Genomic DNA, 19,171 nt, shown 5'->3' with positions numbered 1-19,171 from the left:
GCAACAGAAGAGGACCACATCACACCTATCCTCAAAAATCTGCACTGGCTTCCTGTAAGCTTTAGAATCTTACACAAGGCTCTCACCATCATTCACAAAACCATTTACAATCCGGATCTTCGATCGATCTCCAATGCCCACTCACACTCCACACCTGGTCAAGACCTATCAGAGAAGCCTACAGGGGATCGCTACACCCCCCCCTCCTGCCAAATCCACCCATCATTCAGCCACCAGAGAACGAGCCTTCTCGACAGCAGGACCAACCTTCTGGAATGCTATGCCCCCTGACCTCAGACAAGAACCCTGCTTTACCTAACTTTCAGAAAAAACTCGTGGCTGTTTCAACAAGCCTTCCCTTATCTAAGCCCTTCCCAGCTATATCCACACTCCGATGACTCTTATTCAGTGCACTCAATTACCAATATTATAAATGATTCTGTTATTGTTTTTAGTTCTGAGTTACCTTCTGACAACTGGCTCCTCTTCTTCCCAGTTCTAAAATCCCTGTTATAATTGTAACATTATACCTTCCTTTATATATACGTTAACGTTATTACCCCTTGTTCCATGTAAACCGATGTGATATGACCTGTATCATGAATCTCGGTATAGAAAAGCATCTAAATAAATAAATAAAAAATAAATAGATCATTTGGTGTCCTCTCAACATGAATGATGTGCAATTTTATATTGCCTGTGATTGTGAAAATTCTTTTGGGGCGATAAAGTATTTGCTGGATGACAATGGATTAATGCTTAATTGTTTGTGAAGCCACTATTTTGTGGATGGGAAAGAGTTGCAGATGATCAAGTAGATGTCAAGGTTAATGATGTAACAATTAGCTTATGATCTGAAGAAAGAAATTTAGGAATGTGTTTAGATTCAGAGTTGACATTTGTAGCTCAGATAAAAAAAATTTTTTTAAGCTGTGTGTTATGAAGCCATTTCCAGAGTGGCAAGATTTTCATATGGTTGTACAGGCAGTGGTTTGTCTCATTTAGATTTCTGCAATGCTTTATATGCAGGACTACCAATATGCGTCAGCAAGGGTAGTGTTTGGGCTTGCATGGGGAAAGTGTTTCTCCATTCTTGAAGACTTCACTGATTTCCTGTAGATAAGAGAATAGTGTTGAAGTTGTTGACCTTTATTCATAAAACCAGATCTAAGGAGAATTTTTGTTTGCTGACAAACTTACTTGGTACCTCCCTCCATGTAGCCTGCTTTCCTCTTCTCAGTCAATGTTTGCCTTGCCCTCTGCAAATATTTGTCACTTGCAAAGGACACAATCCAGGGCTTTTTCTTGATAACCCCTTTTATGGAATTCTTTGCCATTACATGTCCTCGGAGAGCAGGTTAAAGCCATTTTATTTTTACAAACATTTGATAATACTATTTTATTGTGTATGTGATTTGTTAACCATGATGAATATTGTAGAATTGTGGAATACAACGATATTAAATAAATAAATGAAGTTGGCCGGATAAGTTTATCCGTCTAATTTTGCACTCTAGATAGTAACTGAATACGGAGCTCTTAGTCTGTATTAGAATGCTCGACAAAATTTGTTCTGCCTCTCGCCATGCACACAGTCATGTGATCAACTCATGAATGGGTGAACATCTGTTACAGGTAAGCAACTTCACATTTCTGTCTATGTCTCAAAGTTTTACTCTAGTAAATGTTTCCTTATTTCTCAGCAGCAAAGTGCTGATAACTGTGAATCACCTGTATTGAGTAATTTTGTGTTTTTTTTCTCAACAGAGTGCATCTGATGGTTTCTGGAAATCAGTGGCCACACGTATCCCACGAGAGCCTCAGGAGATCCGCATCCTGAATCCATACTTCATTCAGGAAGCTGCATTCACTTTCTATTGGACTTCCTTTCAACAATGGCCTGATGGGGAGAGGGGTAAGAGGCTGATAGATTGGATAGTCAGAGGGAGGTCTGTGAGATGACTGGATTAATCCACCCTGTACTGACAAGCTCTAGGGGGAGTCAGGATGAGACTGGTGACTGGAAGATGACTAGGTTTTGGAAGATTATCACCTTTAGTAGGAGATTCCGTGCTTAGCAGGATTATTGTGAAGTGTCTGGTATAGCCCAGGCTGTAAATTTGCCATCAGGTCCCAAGTATTAGTAAACTTTTTACTGCAGGAGAAATCAATGAGCACAGAAACAGGCTGCCTGTCTCATTTATTTATTTATTTATTTTTATTTTTTTATATACAGAAATTCTTGTAAGGATACAATCAATCCGGTTTACATAAAACTAGGATGCCAACGGGCTTAAGGAAAGCCAAGGTTTACATGAAACAGTTTAAACAGAACGCTTCCATAGAACAATGAGGAGGTAACTCTCTTTGGGTAATATAGAAACAGACCAGGGCTATGAATAAATTGACTTAAAACAATTAAGAAATATACAATACAAAATAAATAAATTAAATTAAATATTAATCCAAATAATAAATAGAATAGAATGAGTACAACTACAGTTGTAACTATTATACCTCGAAGGAAGCTGTTGCAAATATAAAACAGAATAGTTTACAGATTAAATGTTTAAATTATACAGTATTTAAATATACAAATATACGGAGAAGGAGGCTGAATAAAGTAACTCCTGAAAGGATGCAGTTAACAGGGATCGGGTTATCTCTGTGCCTCAGATTCGACTGTATTCCCACAGGTTATCACGAGTATACATAAGCCCAGTCCAGCTAAAGACCTGTGACTCTTGTCTAATTAAAGCAGCAGTCAGCACAAACAAACCCCCGTCAGCTAGGAATGATACCAGTTCAGCACTGTATTGTGCTGTACTAGTGATTCAGATCCTATGCTGTACTTTTGCTACAAGTCCTGTGAAATTCTGGGTTTCTGGTAATGGTCAAGTGCTTTGCTGGGCTGCTGGTTCAGATCCAATGGTGTTAGAAAAGGTCCTGTGTTGGGCTGTGCTACGCTGCTGGTATAGGTTCTATACTGTGCTGTATTGCACTTTGCTGCCGGTACAGGTGCTATACTGTGCTATGTGGCTTGTACATGTGCTGTGTTGTGCTGCTGGTACAGGTCTGGTGTTCTGCTGTGCTGTGCTGCTTGTACAGATTCTGTGGTGCTATGCTATATTGTGCTGCTGTTATAGGTCCGGTGATTTGCTGTGCTGTGCTGCTGGTACAGATCCTGTGTTCTTCTGTGCTGCTTATACAAATCATAAGATGGGCTATGATGTATTGCTTGTATAAATGCTGTGTTGTGCCGCTGACACAGGTCCTGTGTTCTGCTCTTCTGTGCTGTGCTGCTTGCACAGATGTATGTTATACTGTGCTATGCTCTGTACTGCTGGTACAGGTCCTGGGTTTTGCTGTGCTGTGCTATTCTGTACTACTTGTACAGATGGCACTCCTTGAAGTTAGCAAGTAGTACATTTGAAACAAATCAGAGAAAATTCTTTTTCACTCAACTCATAATTAAGTTCTGGAATTCATTGCCAGAGAATGTAGTTAAGGCAGTTACGGGCCGATACAGTACAGTGCACTCCGGCGGAGTGCACTGTTAACCCGCGTTTGGACGCTGGTTAACAGTGCAACATGCAAATGCATGTTGATGGCCCTATTAGTTATTCCTGCGCAATACAGAAAGTAAAATGTGCAGCCAAGCCGCTCATTTTACTCTCAGAAATTAGCGCCGACCCAAAGGCTGGTGTTAATTTCTGCCGGCACTGGGAAAGTGCACAGAAAAGCAGTAAAAACTGGGTTTCTGGTAATGGTCAAGTGCTTTGCTGGGCTGCTGGTTCAGATCCAATGGTGTTAGAAAAGGTCCTGTGTTGGGCTGTGCTACGCTGTTGGTATAGGTTCTATACTGTAAAAACTGCTTTTCTGTACACCCTCCAACTTAATATCATGGCAATATTAAGTTGGAGGTCCCAAAAGTTAAAAATAATTTAAAAAAAAAAAATTTAAAATCGGCCCGCGGCTCGCGGGTTGAAAACAGGACGCTCAATTTTGCTGGTGTCCGGTTTCCGAACCCGTGGCTGTCAGCGGGTTTGAGAACCGACGCCGGCAAAATTGAACGTAGGCTGTCAAATTCGCTGACAGCCGCTGCTCCTGTCATAAAAGAGGCTCTAGGGACGCGCTAGTGTCTCTAGCGCCTCTTTTCACCGTGGGCCCTAATTTGAATATTTTTTTTTACTGACTCGCGCGCACAGGAGAGTGGCCTGGGCGCTCGCCCACTGTCCCACGACTTTTACTGTATCAGCCTATTAGTGTAGCTGGATTTAAAAAGGGTTTGGATAAGTAGCTGGAGGAGAGGTCCATAAAATGCTATTAATTAATAGGGAATAGCCACTGCTTGTTGCCGGCTTTAGTAGCAGGGAATCTATTTAATGTTTGGGTACTTGCCAGGTACCTGTGACTTGGAGTGGCCACTGTTGGAAAAAGGATACTGGACTTGATGGACCCAGTATAGCATATTTTATGTTCTTATATATGATCTTATGGAATGCTGTGCTGTGCTGCGCTGCGCTGCGCTGCGCTGTGCTGTGCTGTGCTGCTTGTATAGATGCTGTGCTGTGCACTGGTACAGGTCCAGTGTTCTGCTGTGCAATGCTGTGCTATGCTCTGTTGTGTCGCTGGTACAGATCCTGTGTTTTGCTGTTCAGTTTGGGCTATGCTATGTTGTGGCACTGGTATAGGTCTTGGGCCGGATTTTAAAAGGGATACGCGCATAAGGTACGCGCGTATCCCTTTTAAAAAACCCCTGCGCGTGCCAAACCTATTTTGCATAGGCTCAGCAGCGCGCGCAAGCCCTGGGACGCGCGTAAGTCCCGGGGCTTGGAAAAAGGGGCGGTCGGGGGCGTGGCCAGGGGGCGGTTTTGGATCGGGGGCGTGTTCGGGAGCGTGTGGGCGGTCCGGGGGCATGGCCGAGTGCCCCAACACAGCGGCCTGTGTAAGTTACTACTGCCCGGAGGCAGTAGTAACTTACACAGTATTGAAGTTACTACTGCCCGGAGGCAGTAGTAACTTCAATACTGCAAGAACATAAGAACATGTTCTTGCAGTATCTTTTCTGATAAAGGTAGGGGGGGGTCTAGATAGGGCCGGGAGGGTGGGTTAGGGAGGGGAAGGTGCGAGGGGGGTGGAAGGAAAGTTCCCTCCAAGGCCGCTCTGATTTCGGAGCGGCCTCGGAGGGAACAGGCGCGCGCAGGTTGCACAAATGTGCACCCCCTTGCGCGCGCCGACCCCGGATTTTATAAGATACGCACGGTTACGCGCGTATCTTATAAAATCCAGCGTACTTTTGTTTGCGCCTGGTGCGCAAACAAAAGTACGCGCGCGCGCTCTCTTTTAAAATGTACCCCTTAGTGTTCTGCTGTGCAGTGCTGTGCTGTCCTATGCTGTGCCACTGGTACAGGTCCCGTGTTCTCCTAGGGCAAGCAGGATGTTAGTCCTCACTCATGGGTGACATCATCAGATGGACCCCGGCTCAGAAAATTTATGTCAAAGTTTCTGGAAATTTGACTGTGCATACTGAGCATGCCCAGCACGCCCTATACTACGCGTCCATGCGGGGTCCCTCTTCAGTCTCTTTTTTTCCACGGAGCTTTTGCCTTGCAATTATGTGAGCTCATGGCTTTTCTTCAAGAAATTGTATTTGGAACCTTTTCAACCATCTTTTTCAGGTTTTCTCACAATTTCATCGAATGCAGGTTCCTCGTGGTTCCCCTTAGTCTCCTTAGCCAGGGTTTTCGGTGGTTCAGTAAGTTTATTTTCTCTTCTGTTCCCCCCATGGTGGCGAGGCCTAGGGGGGCCGGAGGCATCAACCGCCTGCTGTCACTGTCTCTCTTTTTTCACTTTCTTTTCTTTTGTCATGGCCTTGTCCTGTTTCCATCAATGCCCCCAGTGTCCAAGGACCATGTCCATCATGGAACCTCATGAGGTGTGTGTCCTCTGCCTGGGGGCATTGCACGACATCCGGGATTGCTGCACATGCACCCAGATGACTCCTAAAGGACGTCGTGCCCAATTCAACAAGATGACTAAACTCTTTGGGTCGAGGAAGTCTGAGATATTGATATTGGCATCGACAGCATCTGCACCGATAGAGCTGCACCGATGGACACAGAGCCATCGACATAGCCGGGGCCATCGGTTCCGTTGATGCCATCAGTGGATAGGGGTGCTGAGGACTTGCCCCTGCCAATCTTTTCCAGGTCGAGGACATCAAGTTCATTGTCATCGGCACTGGGGAAATACCGGGCCAAGCACCAAGGGAAGCTGAGGAAGCATTGGCACCAGTCACTTGCGATGCATGGTGCTGGGTTCAGGAAGGTGCCAGCTCATGCTGTGATGCCTCTAAAGTGACCCCATGGTGAGGAGTGCCCATCCTCCATCGATGCTGGGGGTCTGCGCTGGTCTCCACTGGTCCTGGTGTCAGTCGCCAATCCACTTTGGGGATCCGAGGAAGATCTGGCTACCATCGGTTTTGGCATCGGCAACTTTTGAGGAAGTGCTGGAGCACAGGATCCAGCTGGGTGTGGAGCGGGCATTGCAGAGCATCGAACCGGCACACCGACAGTGTCGGTGCCAGCACTCGCCCTTCTGGAACTGCTGCTGGAACAGCTCAATGTGCTAATCAGTGTGTTACCAACCTAGTTGGCGTCAGTTCCTGGGAGGCCATCAATGCACAGTGGGGCACAGATGCTTCCCCAGACTGATAAGGTGCTCTTTGCCAGTTCCTCCAAGGAGGATGCGCCATTGAGACCGGCAGGAACACCGAGGTCTGCGCCCCCATCCAGCTTTGCTGCAGCTGGCACTGGTGCCACTGATGCCCATGCCTCTGGATGAAGGCCGAGCACACAGGCCCTCAACGCCTGTGGATTACGGTGAAGATGAGGCCCCTTATGACCCCTGGGGTATGACACTGAAGGATCCTTCTCTGAGGACTCAGAGGGTCTCACTTCAGAACCGTCTCCTCCAAATAAGCGAAGGAGGTCTCCTCCGCAGAACATGAAGTTTGCAGGTTTTGTACGGGCGATGGCTGAGGACATCCATTTTCAGTTAATGATGGAGGAGGATGCCAGACACAAGAAATCCTCCAGTTTGTGGAGGCTCAAAGAGATCGTGGCGGTCCTGGTGCACGAGATTCTTTAAGGAGTTGCTGCTGAAGATCTGGGAACACCCCCCACAGTACCTCCTGTCAACAGGAAGGTGGATGGGGTTTACCTCGTCTAACAGGCTACCAGATTCGAGCTGTCACACCAATTGGTAGTGGTTGAATCCACTCTCAAGAAGGCCAAGCGCTCTCAGACCTATGCCTTGGTGCCCCCGAGCAAGGATCATAGAGTGATGGACACTCTTGGGAGGAAAGTATTCCAAGAGGCCATGCTCATTGCCTGCATTGCCTCTTACCAGCTCTACATGAGCCAATTCTCATGCAACCTCTGGAAGCAGGTGCAAAAGGCAGTCGAGCGACTGCCTCAACAGCAGCAAGACCCCTTCTTATTACTGGTGCACCAGGACCCGGAGGGTGGAAAACACAAGGTTTGTTCAACATATGGTGTTTTTGAGATGGCATTGAGGGTCTCTGCAGCGGGAATCGGCACCTGCAGGATGGCATGGTTGCGGGTCTTGGATCTTCGACTGGAGGGTACAGGAAAGACTTGCTGACTTGCCGTGCACAGAAGGGAATCTCTTCGGAGATAAGGTGAGGGACACGGTGGCCTAGTTATGGGATCATCATGAGACCCTCCAGCAGCTTTCTGCTAGCACTTCAGACCCACCCTCCTCAGCCAGGATTGTCTCCAAGGCAGGGTCATAGGATGTCTTTCTACCACCAGAGAAAGTACTATCCTCTGGCCCCTCACTCCCATTCTTAGAGGGTGAGCTCCTGTGGCTGCCCTAGGCAACAGAGAGCTCCCAAACTCCAGCTGGCTCCATAGCCAAATCCTTGGATGGGGTTTTGACTGGATCGTAGGGAGCATAAGCCAGCCACCTATACCTAAGATGCTGGAAGGCTACGATTGTTTGCAGATCGTTGGCCCAGTATAACCTCGGACCAGTGGGTTCTGTCCATCGTCCGTCAAGGGTACCAATTGAACCTATTGGGTGTCCTACCAAATTGCTCTCTGTGCCTGTCTTGGTGGCCAATATTGCATCAGGAGGTACTGTTACGGGAGCTCTCCGCCCTCTTTAATGGCCAGAGCAGTTGAACCTGTCCCATCAAGGCAAAGAGGGCAAGGATTCTACTCCCAGTATTTCCTGATTCCAGAGAGAACAGGGGAACTCTATCCTATCCTAGACCTGAGGGCCTTGAACAAGTTTCTCAAAATAGAAATGTTCAGGATGGTTTCCCTGGGCACGGGACTGACTATGCTTCCTCGATTTAAAGGACATATACACTCACATTGAGATCTTCCCAGGTCACAGGAAGTATCTCAGATTTGTGGTAGGAAAACAGCATTTCCAGTACAGAGTGTTGCCATTTGGGCTAGCATCAACCCCATGTGTCTTTACAAAATGTCTGGCCATGGTGGGGGAGCACCTCCACAGACTGGGAGTACATGTTTTCCCTTATTTGGATGACTGGCTGATCAACAGCAACTCTCAGATGGGGGTCGATTGGTCCTTGCACTTGACCATCTGGTTTTGGAGTCACTAGGGTTCATCATCAATTACCCAAAGTCCCATCTCAGCCTGTCTCCTCAATTGGACTTCAAAGGAGCCCTGCTAGACATGGCTCAGGCAAGAGCCTTCCTACTGCGATCCAGGGCAGTCACCTTGGCGTCCATAGCAGCGGTGATTCAACAGAGCCAGCAAGTTTCAGCTCGGTACTGTTAGCAATCAGCTCCTCCAGAGGGGAGGAGTTAGCAATCTGTTGTCGATCTGCTGCTCCAGAGGGGAGGAGCTAGCAATCTGTTATACTCCATAGGCGGAGTTAGCAATCCTATAGTGGAATCTGATAGAAAACTGTATGGGTATCTGTATGGTTCCTGTTAGGAAGTAGCAATCTGTAAGATACAGTTCCTGAGGAAGGAGATGTTAGCAAACAGTTGAGGTTAAGACTGCAAGGTAGCAGTTAGTTGTGCTCAGCTCTTGAAGTGTGAGGAATAAGCACTCTAATGTGAATTGGTGAATCCTTGGGCTGATGGCAGATGACAGCGCCCTCAGGAGGATATTGTGAGAGGAACCACAGACTAGGCTGGAGTATGGAGACAGACACAGATAGTTCTTTTATTAGACAGGTTAGTAGAACCACCAGAGATGGCAGTAGTGAGCTGATGTGCCCGGCAGGGCTGAAGTCCCTCAGATACTGGAACTGCGATCTCTGGGTTTGCTGAGCTGTAGAAAGAGACTATAGATAGTGAGTAGACAGGGTATGCTGGATACATAACCAGTAGTAGATTATACACTCACATAGATTATTAAGAAGGCTCAGTAGCTGGAAAGAGTTAGGCCCTCGAGGAGCGAGTACCTGGTTCCAGGGACAGCTCTGAGAGAGTGATGGTAACTCACAATTGTATATATCTGTAATGGCTTCTATGCAATAGAGAGTCTTCAGTATATTCTGAATATAGAACAGTATATTCTGAATATAGGAACAGAATTCCTGCTCATATCACCGGAAAACAATAACACACATCCTAAACCACCCACACTCCTTCAAACAACCCACGTAAGAGACTTAGGAGCCATCCTAGACAATCGTCTCAACCTCAAAACATTCATTAACCAAACCACCAAAGATTGCTTTTACAAATTACATATCCTGAAAAGAATAAAACCGCTGTTTCACACTCAGGACTTCAGAACAATCTTGCAAGCAATAATCTTTTCCAAACTAGATTATTGCAACTCATTACTATTAGGCCTCCCAGCTTCTTACACCAAACCTTTACAAATGGTTCAGAACTCTGCAGCCAGAGTCCTTACAAATTCCAGGAAAATTGACCACATTTCACCTATTCTCAAAAACCTCCATTGGCTTCCGATCCACTATAGAATCATGTACAAAACCATTAACATCATTTACAAAACTATCAACCAACACACGCAACTCGACCTACAAATACCACTTAAAAAATTCACCTCCGCCAGGCCTATCAGGGAACACTACAAAGAGTCACTCCAAATTCCAAAGGCCAAAACCTACCAACATAAATCCTTGAGTCTCAGAGCCTTCTCATCAGCAGGTCCAGCTCTCTGGAACTCGATCCCACCTGATTTGAGACAAGAGCCATGCTCTTTAACATTTAGGAAAAGACTAAAAACTTGGCTTTCAAAAAAGCATTTCCAAGCCTTGAATAAAACCTCCTCTCACTAGCACTAACTCGTATGCAATAATGGAATGTAAACACGAATCAACCAACCTCAAACCCTCTCTCACTAATTCCTGCTGAATATTTATCATACTATTACCATTCACAACTGTGTCATATTTATTCATTTGATTACCTATGTACCGTTTCATAGTCTTATTTTTTCACTTGCTATTCTAATGTATCAATAGGCTGAAATGTAAATATTGTGCTGTTCAATTTCTCCCCTTCCATCCCAAGTTTATTTTCCTTGTTTTTTGTAACTTTCCCTCTCCCTTTTTCTGATTCACTGTATTTAAAGTTCAAGGTTCTTATTGAAAATATTGTTTTTTACGTTACGTTATGCTTTACACTCCTTGTTATTTGTAAACCGGGTTGATGTGATGCCTATCATGAAACTCGGTATAACAAAAACAATAAATAAATAATAAATAAATATTCAGGAACAGGAGCCTCTAGGCGAGTACTGGTTCCTATATGCAATCTGAAATAAGGACTCAAAATATCTGTGTATGCGATAGCTTCTGAAATAGAAGAGAGTCTTTGGAGGGTTTTAGAAACATGGGCCCTCGAGGAGCGAGTACCGGTTCCTATCTGCAATATACAATAGTAACTCACAAAGATATGGGTATGCAATAGCTTCTGAAAATAGAAGAGAATCTTCAGTGTTCTAGGAACATGGGCCCTCAAGGAGCGAGTACCGGTTCCTATCGGTAATCTGAATAGAAACTCACAATGTTCACGTCTGTGATCGCTTCCAGGCAATAGGGAGTCTTCTGAGCGTTCAGGGACGTAGGCCCTCGAGGAGCGAGTACCGGATCCCGTCTTAGCAATCTGAAATCAAGAAGAGAGAGCGGGGCCCCAGAGGAGCGGGTACCCCTGGTAAGTTCGGGGAGGCAGATCAGTGGAGAATGAAGCGTGTTGCGATGATCCCTACAATCAAATCCCCTTGCTAACTCGATTCGTAGGCGTAAGCGAAGACCTTTTAAGTTAGAAGCGGATGACGTCACTACAGGGGGTGCCCCTGAGGTTCATGCCCTTGCTGGTACAAACTTCGAAGCGCATGCGCGCGCCCTACGTCATCAGGAACATGGCAGATCCACAGCATCAGGCCAGCCCGGGGACTCCGGGAAGAAGTGGCGAGGAGAAGCCACGGCAGCATCTGTCCGTCAGACCCAAAGGGAGTCGCCACAGAGGTAGAGAGGATGGAGCGAGGGCGAGAACAGGCATGACCGCAACAGGTACATGTGGAGGCTGTTGGGCCACATGGTCGCAACCGTCCATGTTACTCCCTTGGCATGCTTACACATGCAAAGCCCAATGGACCCTGAGGTCGCAGTAGTGCCAAGCCACGCAGAGCCTCCAGGCTTGCATCTGAGTCAGTCCATTTCTCCAGGACTCTTTTCCTGGTGGCGGGTTCTCTCAAATATGGAATGGGGAGTATCATTCCAAAATCCTCCTACCCAAATTGTCCTAACCAAGGATGCAACCGCCTTGGAGTAAGGATTGAAGCCTACCCTATGGCTGGTACAGATCCTGTGTTCTGCTATGTGTCTTGGGACCTCAATGTGGTGCTGGCTCAGCTGATGAAAGCTCCTTTTAAGCCACTTTGCTCCTGTGACCTGAAATACCTGAGCTGGAAGGTCATATTTTTGGTGGCAGTCACTTCAGCATGCAGGGTCAGCGAGCTCCAGGTCTTAGTGACTTATCCACCTTATACCAAATTTTATCATGATAGGGTGGTCTTGCGTACGCACCCTAAGTTCCTGCCTAAAGTGGTGACAGATTTCCATCTTAATCAGTCAATCGTCCTGCCAACATTCCTTCCCAGGCCCCATTCGCACCAAGGCAAAAGAGCACTGAACAGTTTGGATTGCAAGAGAGCCTTAGCCTTCTATCTGGAGCGGACAGAAGCCCATAGACAGTCCACCCAAAGTTTTATTTCTTTTTGTCAGGAATAGGTTAGGAGTTGCCATTGCCAAACAGCCACTATCCAATTGACTAGCAGACTGCCTCTTGTTCTGTTATGCCCAGGCAGGACTGCATCTTAGGAGTCATGTCAAGAATCATTCTGTCACAGCCATGGCAACGTCAGTGGCCCACTTGCGAGCAGTTCCCATGGAGGAGATCTGCAGGACTGTGACATCGAGTTCTCTCCACATTCGCAACTCACTACTGTCTGGATAGGGTTGGCCGACATGATAGGAGGTTCGGCCGATCTGACCATTAGAATCTCTTTGAGGTATAGAACCCAACTCTCCTTGCCTAGGGCCCATTGTTTGGGTTCAGGCTGTCTCCCCCTCTGTTACCAACATCACTGTGGTTGTTGTGCCCGTTGGCACATGGTTGATGCTTTTTAGTCCCCTTTTGTGTTGGAGACAGCCCCATGTGTGAGGAATACTATTCTGCTTGTCCTAGGACAGCAGGATGTTAGTTCTCACAAAACCTGCCCGCCACCCTGTGGAGTAGGGTTTCTCCTAATTTTTGTTTTATTTTATCGTAATTCTGTGTTTCAAGACTGAAGAGGAACCTTGCCTGGATAGTGGCATGCTGGGCCTGCTCAGTATGCTCAATCAAGTTCCAGAAACTTTGACATACGTTTTCCATGCCAGGGTCCATCGGATGATGTCACCCATGCGTGAGATCTAACATCCTGCTGTCCTAGGAGAACACCTTTTACAGGTAAGCAACTCTGCTTTGTGCTGTGCTATGCTGTGTTGGGCCGCTGGTTCTGGTCCTGTGTTCTGCTGTGCTGTGCTATGCTCTGTTGGGCCGCTGGTGAGGGTCCTGTGTTCTGCTGTGCAGTGCGGGGCTATGCTGTGTTGTGCTGCTGATACAGGTCCTTTGTTTTGCTGTGCAGAGCTGTGCTATGCTGTATTGTGCCGCTGGTACAGATCCTGTGTTCTGCTGCTCAGTGCATGGCTATGCTGTGTTGGGCCACTGGTTCTGGTCCTGTGTTCTGCTGTGCTGTGCTATGCTATGTTGGGCCGCTGGTGCGGGTCCTATGTTCTGCTGTGCAGTGCGGGGCTATGCTGTATTGTGCCGCTGGTACAGATCCTGTGTTCTACTGTGCAGTCCTGGGCTTTCCTGTACTGTGCCGCTGGTACAGATCCTGTGTTCTACTGTGCAGTCCTGGGCTTTCCTGTACTGTGCCGCTGGTACAGATCCTGTGTTCTGCTGCTCAGTGCATGGCTATGCTGTGTTGTGCCTCTGCTAAGTCTTGTGTTTTGCTGTGCAGTGCTGGGCTATGCTGTACTGTGCCACTGGTATCAGTCCCGTGTTATGCTCCATGGTGCTGTGCTATGCTGTGTTGTTCCACTGGCACAGGTCCTGTGTTCAGCTGTGCTGTGCTATGCTATGCTGTGCTATGCTGCTTATACAGCTCCTGTGTTCTTCTATGCTATGCTGCTTGTACAGAAGAGATGCATACATTTACTCACTCATACATGTTATCTCACACTCAGGGAATGCCTCAACTCACTGTGATTAAAGTTACCCTTAGTGAGCAGAAGTGTTCTCTGAGTGTGAGTAATGTCTGCACATAGTGATTCTCCATGCATATCTTTGCCCTCAGTGAGCAGAGGCGTTCCCTGAGTGTGAGTAATGTCTGCACCTAGTGCCACTACATGCGCATCTTTACCTGCAGACAGCAGAGGTTTTTCCAGGGTTGAGGTTGGATAAGGGCTTGCACTTGTGCATTTGCTTTTGAATTTTCTAAAGAATGTGTATAACTTTTCTCAGAAAAACTACCCACACTATTGAGCACTTGTAAGTGTGTGTGGATGGAGAAGGTACAGAGAAGAGCAACCAAAATGATAAAGGGGGTGGAACAACTCTCCTATGAGGAAAGACTAAAGAGGTTAGGACTTTTCAGCTTGGAGAAGAGACGACTGAGGGGGGATATGATAGAGGTGTTTAAGATCATGAGAGGTCTAGAACGGGTAGATGTGAATCGGTTATTTACTCTTTCGGATAATAGAAAGACTAGGGGGCACTCCATGAAGTTAGCATGTGGCACATTTAAAACTAATTGGAGAAAGTTCTTTTTCACTCAACGCACAATTAAACTCTGGAATTTGTTGCCAGAGGATGTGGTTAGTGCAGTTAGTATAGCTGTGTTTAAAAAAGGATTGGATAATTCTTAGAGGAGAAGTCCATTACCTGCTATTAATTAAGTTGACTTAGATAATAACCACCGCTATTACTAGCAATGGTTACATGGAATAGACTTAGTGTTTGGGTACTTGCCAGGTTCTTATGGCCTGGATTGGCCACTGTTGGAAACAGGATGCTGGGCTTGATGGACCCTTGGTCTGACCCAGTATGGCATGTTCTTATGTTCTTCTTATGTTCTTATGAGGCTTCAGCTTCGTAGGAAATACTTATGCTTCCTGACAGAGTCTACATGCAGAGGGGGCACAGGACTCTCCTGCAGCTGGATGTCATCTGGTACTGTAGAGGTATGGGCATCTCTGGGTTCAAACAGGGAAGGCTCCCAGGAACTTATGGTAGAGACCTGGGGAGGAAAACCAGGACCGGTTAGTCATTGTATGCTAGGGGAGGACCTGGAGATACTGGGGCCCCAGTGCCACTCTTAGAGTCCTCAGACCTTCTCTTTTTTCTGGGGAACTTTCTCGGGCATAGCAGGCATACTGTGCTTTTGGTAATGAGCTTCTGGATGATGGCTGTCAACTTGGCCAGCTGGTTCTGGTTGTATGCCCCCCCGGCAGCGATTCGTTTTGGGTGGCTGCGAATCTCCTGCCTCCTTTTCTAGATTGGCTGTTGGGCTGACAGATTGCTTCTGGGAAGGAGGCATCCAGGGCCTGTCAGACTTAGTATAAGAAGACAGGGGATTAGTTTCAAAGTGTATCTCCCACTCATGGTGGACACTTGGTTCCTCTCCTTCTTATCTGCCTTTTGCTCCCTAGGGGCAGACCTTCCTTTGTGACAAATGCATACAGCGTTTCTGCTTCCTCTATGAGGAAACTTAAGGGCGCCTCCCTGTGGAGATATAAGGGAGTTCACAGAGTAGGGGGAAGAGCCTCAAAAAAGAGGTTTTGAAGAGCAGTCTTGCCTGCTTCAGTGGCACAGGGCTCCCCATGAAAGAAAGTCTGCTTTAAACGGGTAACTAAAAGCTCAGGGACTTTCTTCAGGGCCACATCTTGGATTGTAGGCAGCCTGCGGTGCCAAAACTCTGTTATCATAAGTCCCAAAGTGCTCTTTGAGGGCCAACCCAAATGTGTCTAAGGACTTTTTTACCTCAGCGGGATGCTGGCCATGTATCGTCTCGCTTCTTCACTGAAACTCCACATAAGTAGGGCCACCTGCTCTTTTTTAGAAGGGGCACCTACTACCTCAAAAATGTCATGAAACCTTGTTCAGTGCTGCAAAATGTCAGAGCCAAAATTGTCCTCAAAAGGCGTTATTAGTGTTTGGAGGAGCTTAATTTGTTTAGTAAGGTTTCAAGCCCCCCTTAGTATTGGTTGGTGCTAAGCTGGTCTGGGTCTGAGCCTCTGATCCCAGCTCCACTTCTGGGAGATGGGAGGGGCAGCTCCTTCTCCATGTCCAGGCTGTACTGGGGGGGCAGGTGTGTGTGTGTCTCTTGCCTTTGTACTGCCTGTAATTAGCAGCCAACCCTTCTGCTTTCTCCCATACCTTAAGCTTTTCCTGTAGTTCTGGTAATTTCTCTCAGTCTTAGCAAAAAGGCTGTCAGAAGTGCTGTGCTGTGATATTCTGAAGCATGCATGCTCTGCTTTGGAGAGACAGGGCTTGGCATAACATTAGCTGTCTTTTCTTTCAGTAACTGGATCATATTTTGAGACAGCTGCAGCTGATACCTGGATTCAGTTAAATTAAGTAACAATTCCTGTTTCTCCTTTTCTAAATTACATTTTCCCTGTACGTACCTGGATCAGTCCAGACCGTGGGTTATGTCCCCATTCCAGCAGATGGAGTCAGCCAAAGCTTTGAGGGGGCGTCACCATAAGTACTACTACCCCCTCTGCAGGAGTCCAGTATCTTCTGACTCCAGCAGATGCGAGTAGGGGAATCTGGGCTTGCTCCCGATTACCTGTAACCATTGTTCCCTTGATTGGGTTTTTTTCTTCTCTGTCTATTATATTTAGTTGTTTTGGATCAAGTTTGTTCTTTAAAAAAAAAAAAAAAAAAAGTTAATTGGTTTAATTGGAGAGGCGTGGCTTCCTTTTGGTGCTGTCTCTCTGTCTCTCTCTCTCCTTTCCCGGCGACTAGGCTGTTGTTGTCCACCGGGGTAAGTTGTATTGGTTTTTGCTGTATTTTTCTTTTGCAGCTTATTTGGACGCGGCGGCCGGTGGAACCGGCCTCCCAGCGTTTTCTCTCCCTCTCCCGCGGCCATCTTGCCGGCTCCTCGTGGGCTGCAGCAGGGAGCAGGGAGCTCTTCTTCGGCGGGTTTGTGAGGCCAGGAAGGCCCCCCCGCGGCCTCGTGGCCTGCAGCAGGGAGTAGGGAGCTCTTCGGCGGGTTGTGAGGCCAGGAAGGCCCCCCCGCGGCGCCGTTTTTCAGCCGGCGGGCAGTGCAGGCCGATCGGGCCCCCCCGCACCAGCGTTTCTCCTCTCGGCCCCCCCGAGGCTTTCTGATTTTTTTTTTTTGCCTGCCTGCTCCGTTTTCGCCAGCGCTCCCGATGCCGCGGCCGTTGCGTTGTTCGGCCTGCGGCGATCCGGGATCGCGCATTTCGCGCGAGGGGATCTGCGCTCGGTGCCTCCCCGGGGGGGAAGGCACGTCGCGGTCCCGGGACGATTTTTCCTTTTTGGCAGGCTTGCCCGGGCGGTGCGGGCCGGCCCCTCCCCCATCCCTGGCGGGAACGGCGGCCATATTGCATTCCCTGCGCCCTAAGGGGACTCAGGCAGCGCGGGAGGACAGGGATTCCTCCAAAGTTTGTTTTACTTTAAAAAAAAAAAAAAAAAAAAAAGTTAAAAAGGGTTCAATTTGGGACGGCGTGACTTCCCTTTGCGTTGTCTCTTCCTTCCTCTCTCTCTTGGTGCGAGCTGTACCTTGTGAACCGGGGTAAGTGCATTCTTCTGTGTTTTTTTCTTTACAGCTGATTTTGCTCGTGGCTGCTTCGGCTTCGCCGCGTTTTTCTCCCTCACCAGCAGCCATTTTGCCGGTTCCTCGTGGGCTGCGGAGGTGAGCGGGGAGATCTTCGTTGGCGGGTTGTGAGGCCAGGAGGGCCCCCCCGCGGCACCGTTCATCAGCGGGCAGTGCAGGCCGCTTGGGCCCCCCCGCGGCATCGTTCTTCATCGGCGGGCAGTGCAGGCCGCTCGGGCCCCCCCGCGGCGCCGTTCTTCATCGGCGGGCAGTGCAGGCCGCTCGGGCCCCCCCGCGCCGGCGTTTTTCCTTCTCGGCCCCCCCCGAGGCTTTTCGTTTATTTTGCCTGCCTCCTCCGTTGTCAGCAGTGCTCACGATGCCGCGGTCAGCACGTTGCTCGACCTGCGGTGAGCCGGGATCGCGGATTGCTCGTGAGGGGATCTGTGCTTGGTGCCTCCCCGGGGGGGAGGGCCCGTCGCAGTCCTTTAGCGAATTTTTCGTTTTTGACAGGCATGCCCGGGCGGCGCGGGCCGGCCCCTCCCCCATTACTGGCGGGAACGACGGCCATTTTACATGCCCAGCGCCCTGAGGGGACTCAGGCAGCGCTGGATGACAGGGACTCCCCCGAGGGCTCTCCACCGAATTTGCTGCCGGACAACAGCCTGACGGGCCGGGGTCCCACGGGGTTCCCCCCACCGGGGCTTCCTCGAGTAGGCTGGGATTCTCCCCGGACTTTGTACGGTTACTGCACACTGCGTATTTGCAGGGCCTTGTCGCTCCCGCAGCACCGTCTCCAGCCAAGGTCCCGCGGCTCTCGCCTCCCTCTCAGGCCCCCCCCCGTCCCGGCGGGTGTGGGGGCCACCCTGCCTCCCGCCCGCACCTGGATCCTGGGCCGGACCTGGGAGAAGGGGGCCAAGGGGATTCCACCTCAGAGGGGGACGATCCGCACACGCTGCGTCTCTTCCAGGGGGAAGAGCTGGACGAACTTATTCCACTCATTATCCAGGAGCTGGATCTCGATCCGCCGCCGGACCCGCCCGCTCCAGTAGCGCCCGCCGTCGTCTCGTCGGTCAAGAAGGGAGAACCGGTGCTGGCAGCCCTCCGGCCGAGGGCTCGGGCGTTTTCCCAGCCATGATTCCTTCCTGCAGCTTGGGACGCCCCGGAGGCTTCCCTTAAGGTCAGTCGGGCCATGGAGAAGCTGTATCCGCTACCAGAGGATTTCCTGGATCTCATCAAGGTTCCGAAAGTGGACTCCGCGGTGTTGGCGGTCACGAAGAGGACGACCATACCAGTGATGGGTGGCGCGGCCTTCCGGGATACGCAGGATCGCAAGTTGGAAGTCTTCCTCCAGCGGGTCTTCCAGGTCCTCCGCGCTGGGGATGCGGGCGGTGATGTGCAGCTCGCTGGCTCAGAGGGCGCGCCTTCTCTGGGGGCAACAACTTCTCCCCTCTCGGGTTCTGCCGGCTGAGGAGGCCGCCCAAGCGGATGGGCTGGAAACTGCGGTGGCGTACGGGGCTGACGCCTCCTATGACCTGCTTCTATGACCTGCTTCGGGTCCTGGCCCGAGACATGGTCTCGGTAGTGGCGGCGCGTCGCCTCCTATGGCTGCGCAACTGGGCGGCGGACACTTCCAAGTCGAGCCTGGGTTCCATGCCATCCAGGGGTAAGTTCCTGTTCGGAGAGGATTTGGACCAGATCATCAAGTCACTGGGGGAAAGCGCAGTTCATCGCCTGCCGGAGGACAGGTACCGGACCTCCAGGGCGTTTTCGTCCTCCCGCACCAGATCCAGGGCGC

The 19,171-nt window shown here is 49.1% G+C and overlaps 1 protein-coding gene across 1 annotated transcript in view; it reads left to right on the top strand.

The window, feature by feature from the left end:
* The window catches only part of ST3GAL3 (ST3 beta-galactoside alpha-2,3-sialyltransferase 3), a 278,797-nt gene that overhangs the window by 231,188 nt on the left and 28,438 nt on the right, over positions 1–19,171 (top strand). The window contains 2 exon segments of the mRNA XM_029617491.1: positions 1,768–1,875; positions 1,877–1,915. Of these exon segments, the coding sequence (XP_029473351.1) occupies positions 1,768–1,875; positions 1,877–1,915 (147 nt within the window).

This window comes from Rhinatrema bivittatum, chromosome 10 (genome assembly GCF_901001135.1).
Source record: "Rhinatrema bivittatum chromosome 10, aRhiBiv1.1, whole genome shotgun sequence".
Lineage (NCBI taxonomy): Eukaryota > Metazoa > Chordata > Amphibia > Gymnophiona > Rhinatrematidae > Rhinatrema > Rhinatrema bivittatum.
This window is presented reverse-complemented; position numbering and strand designations above follow the sequence as displayed.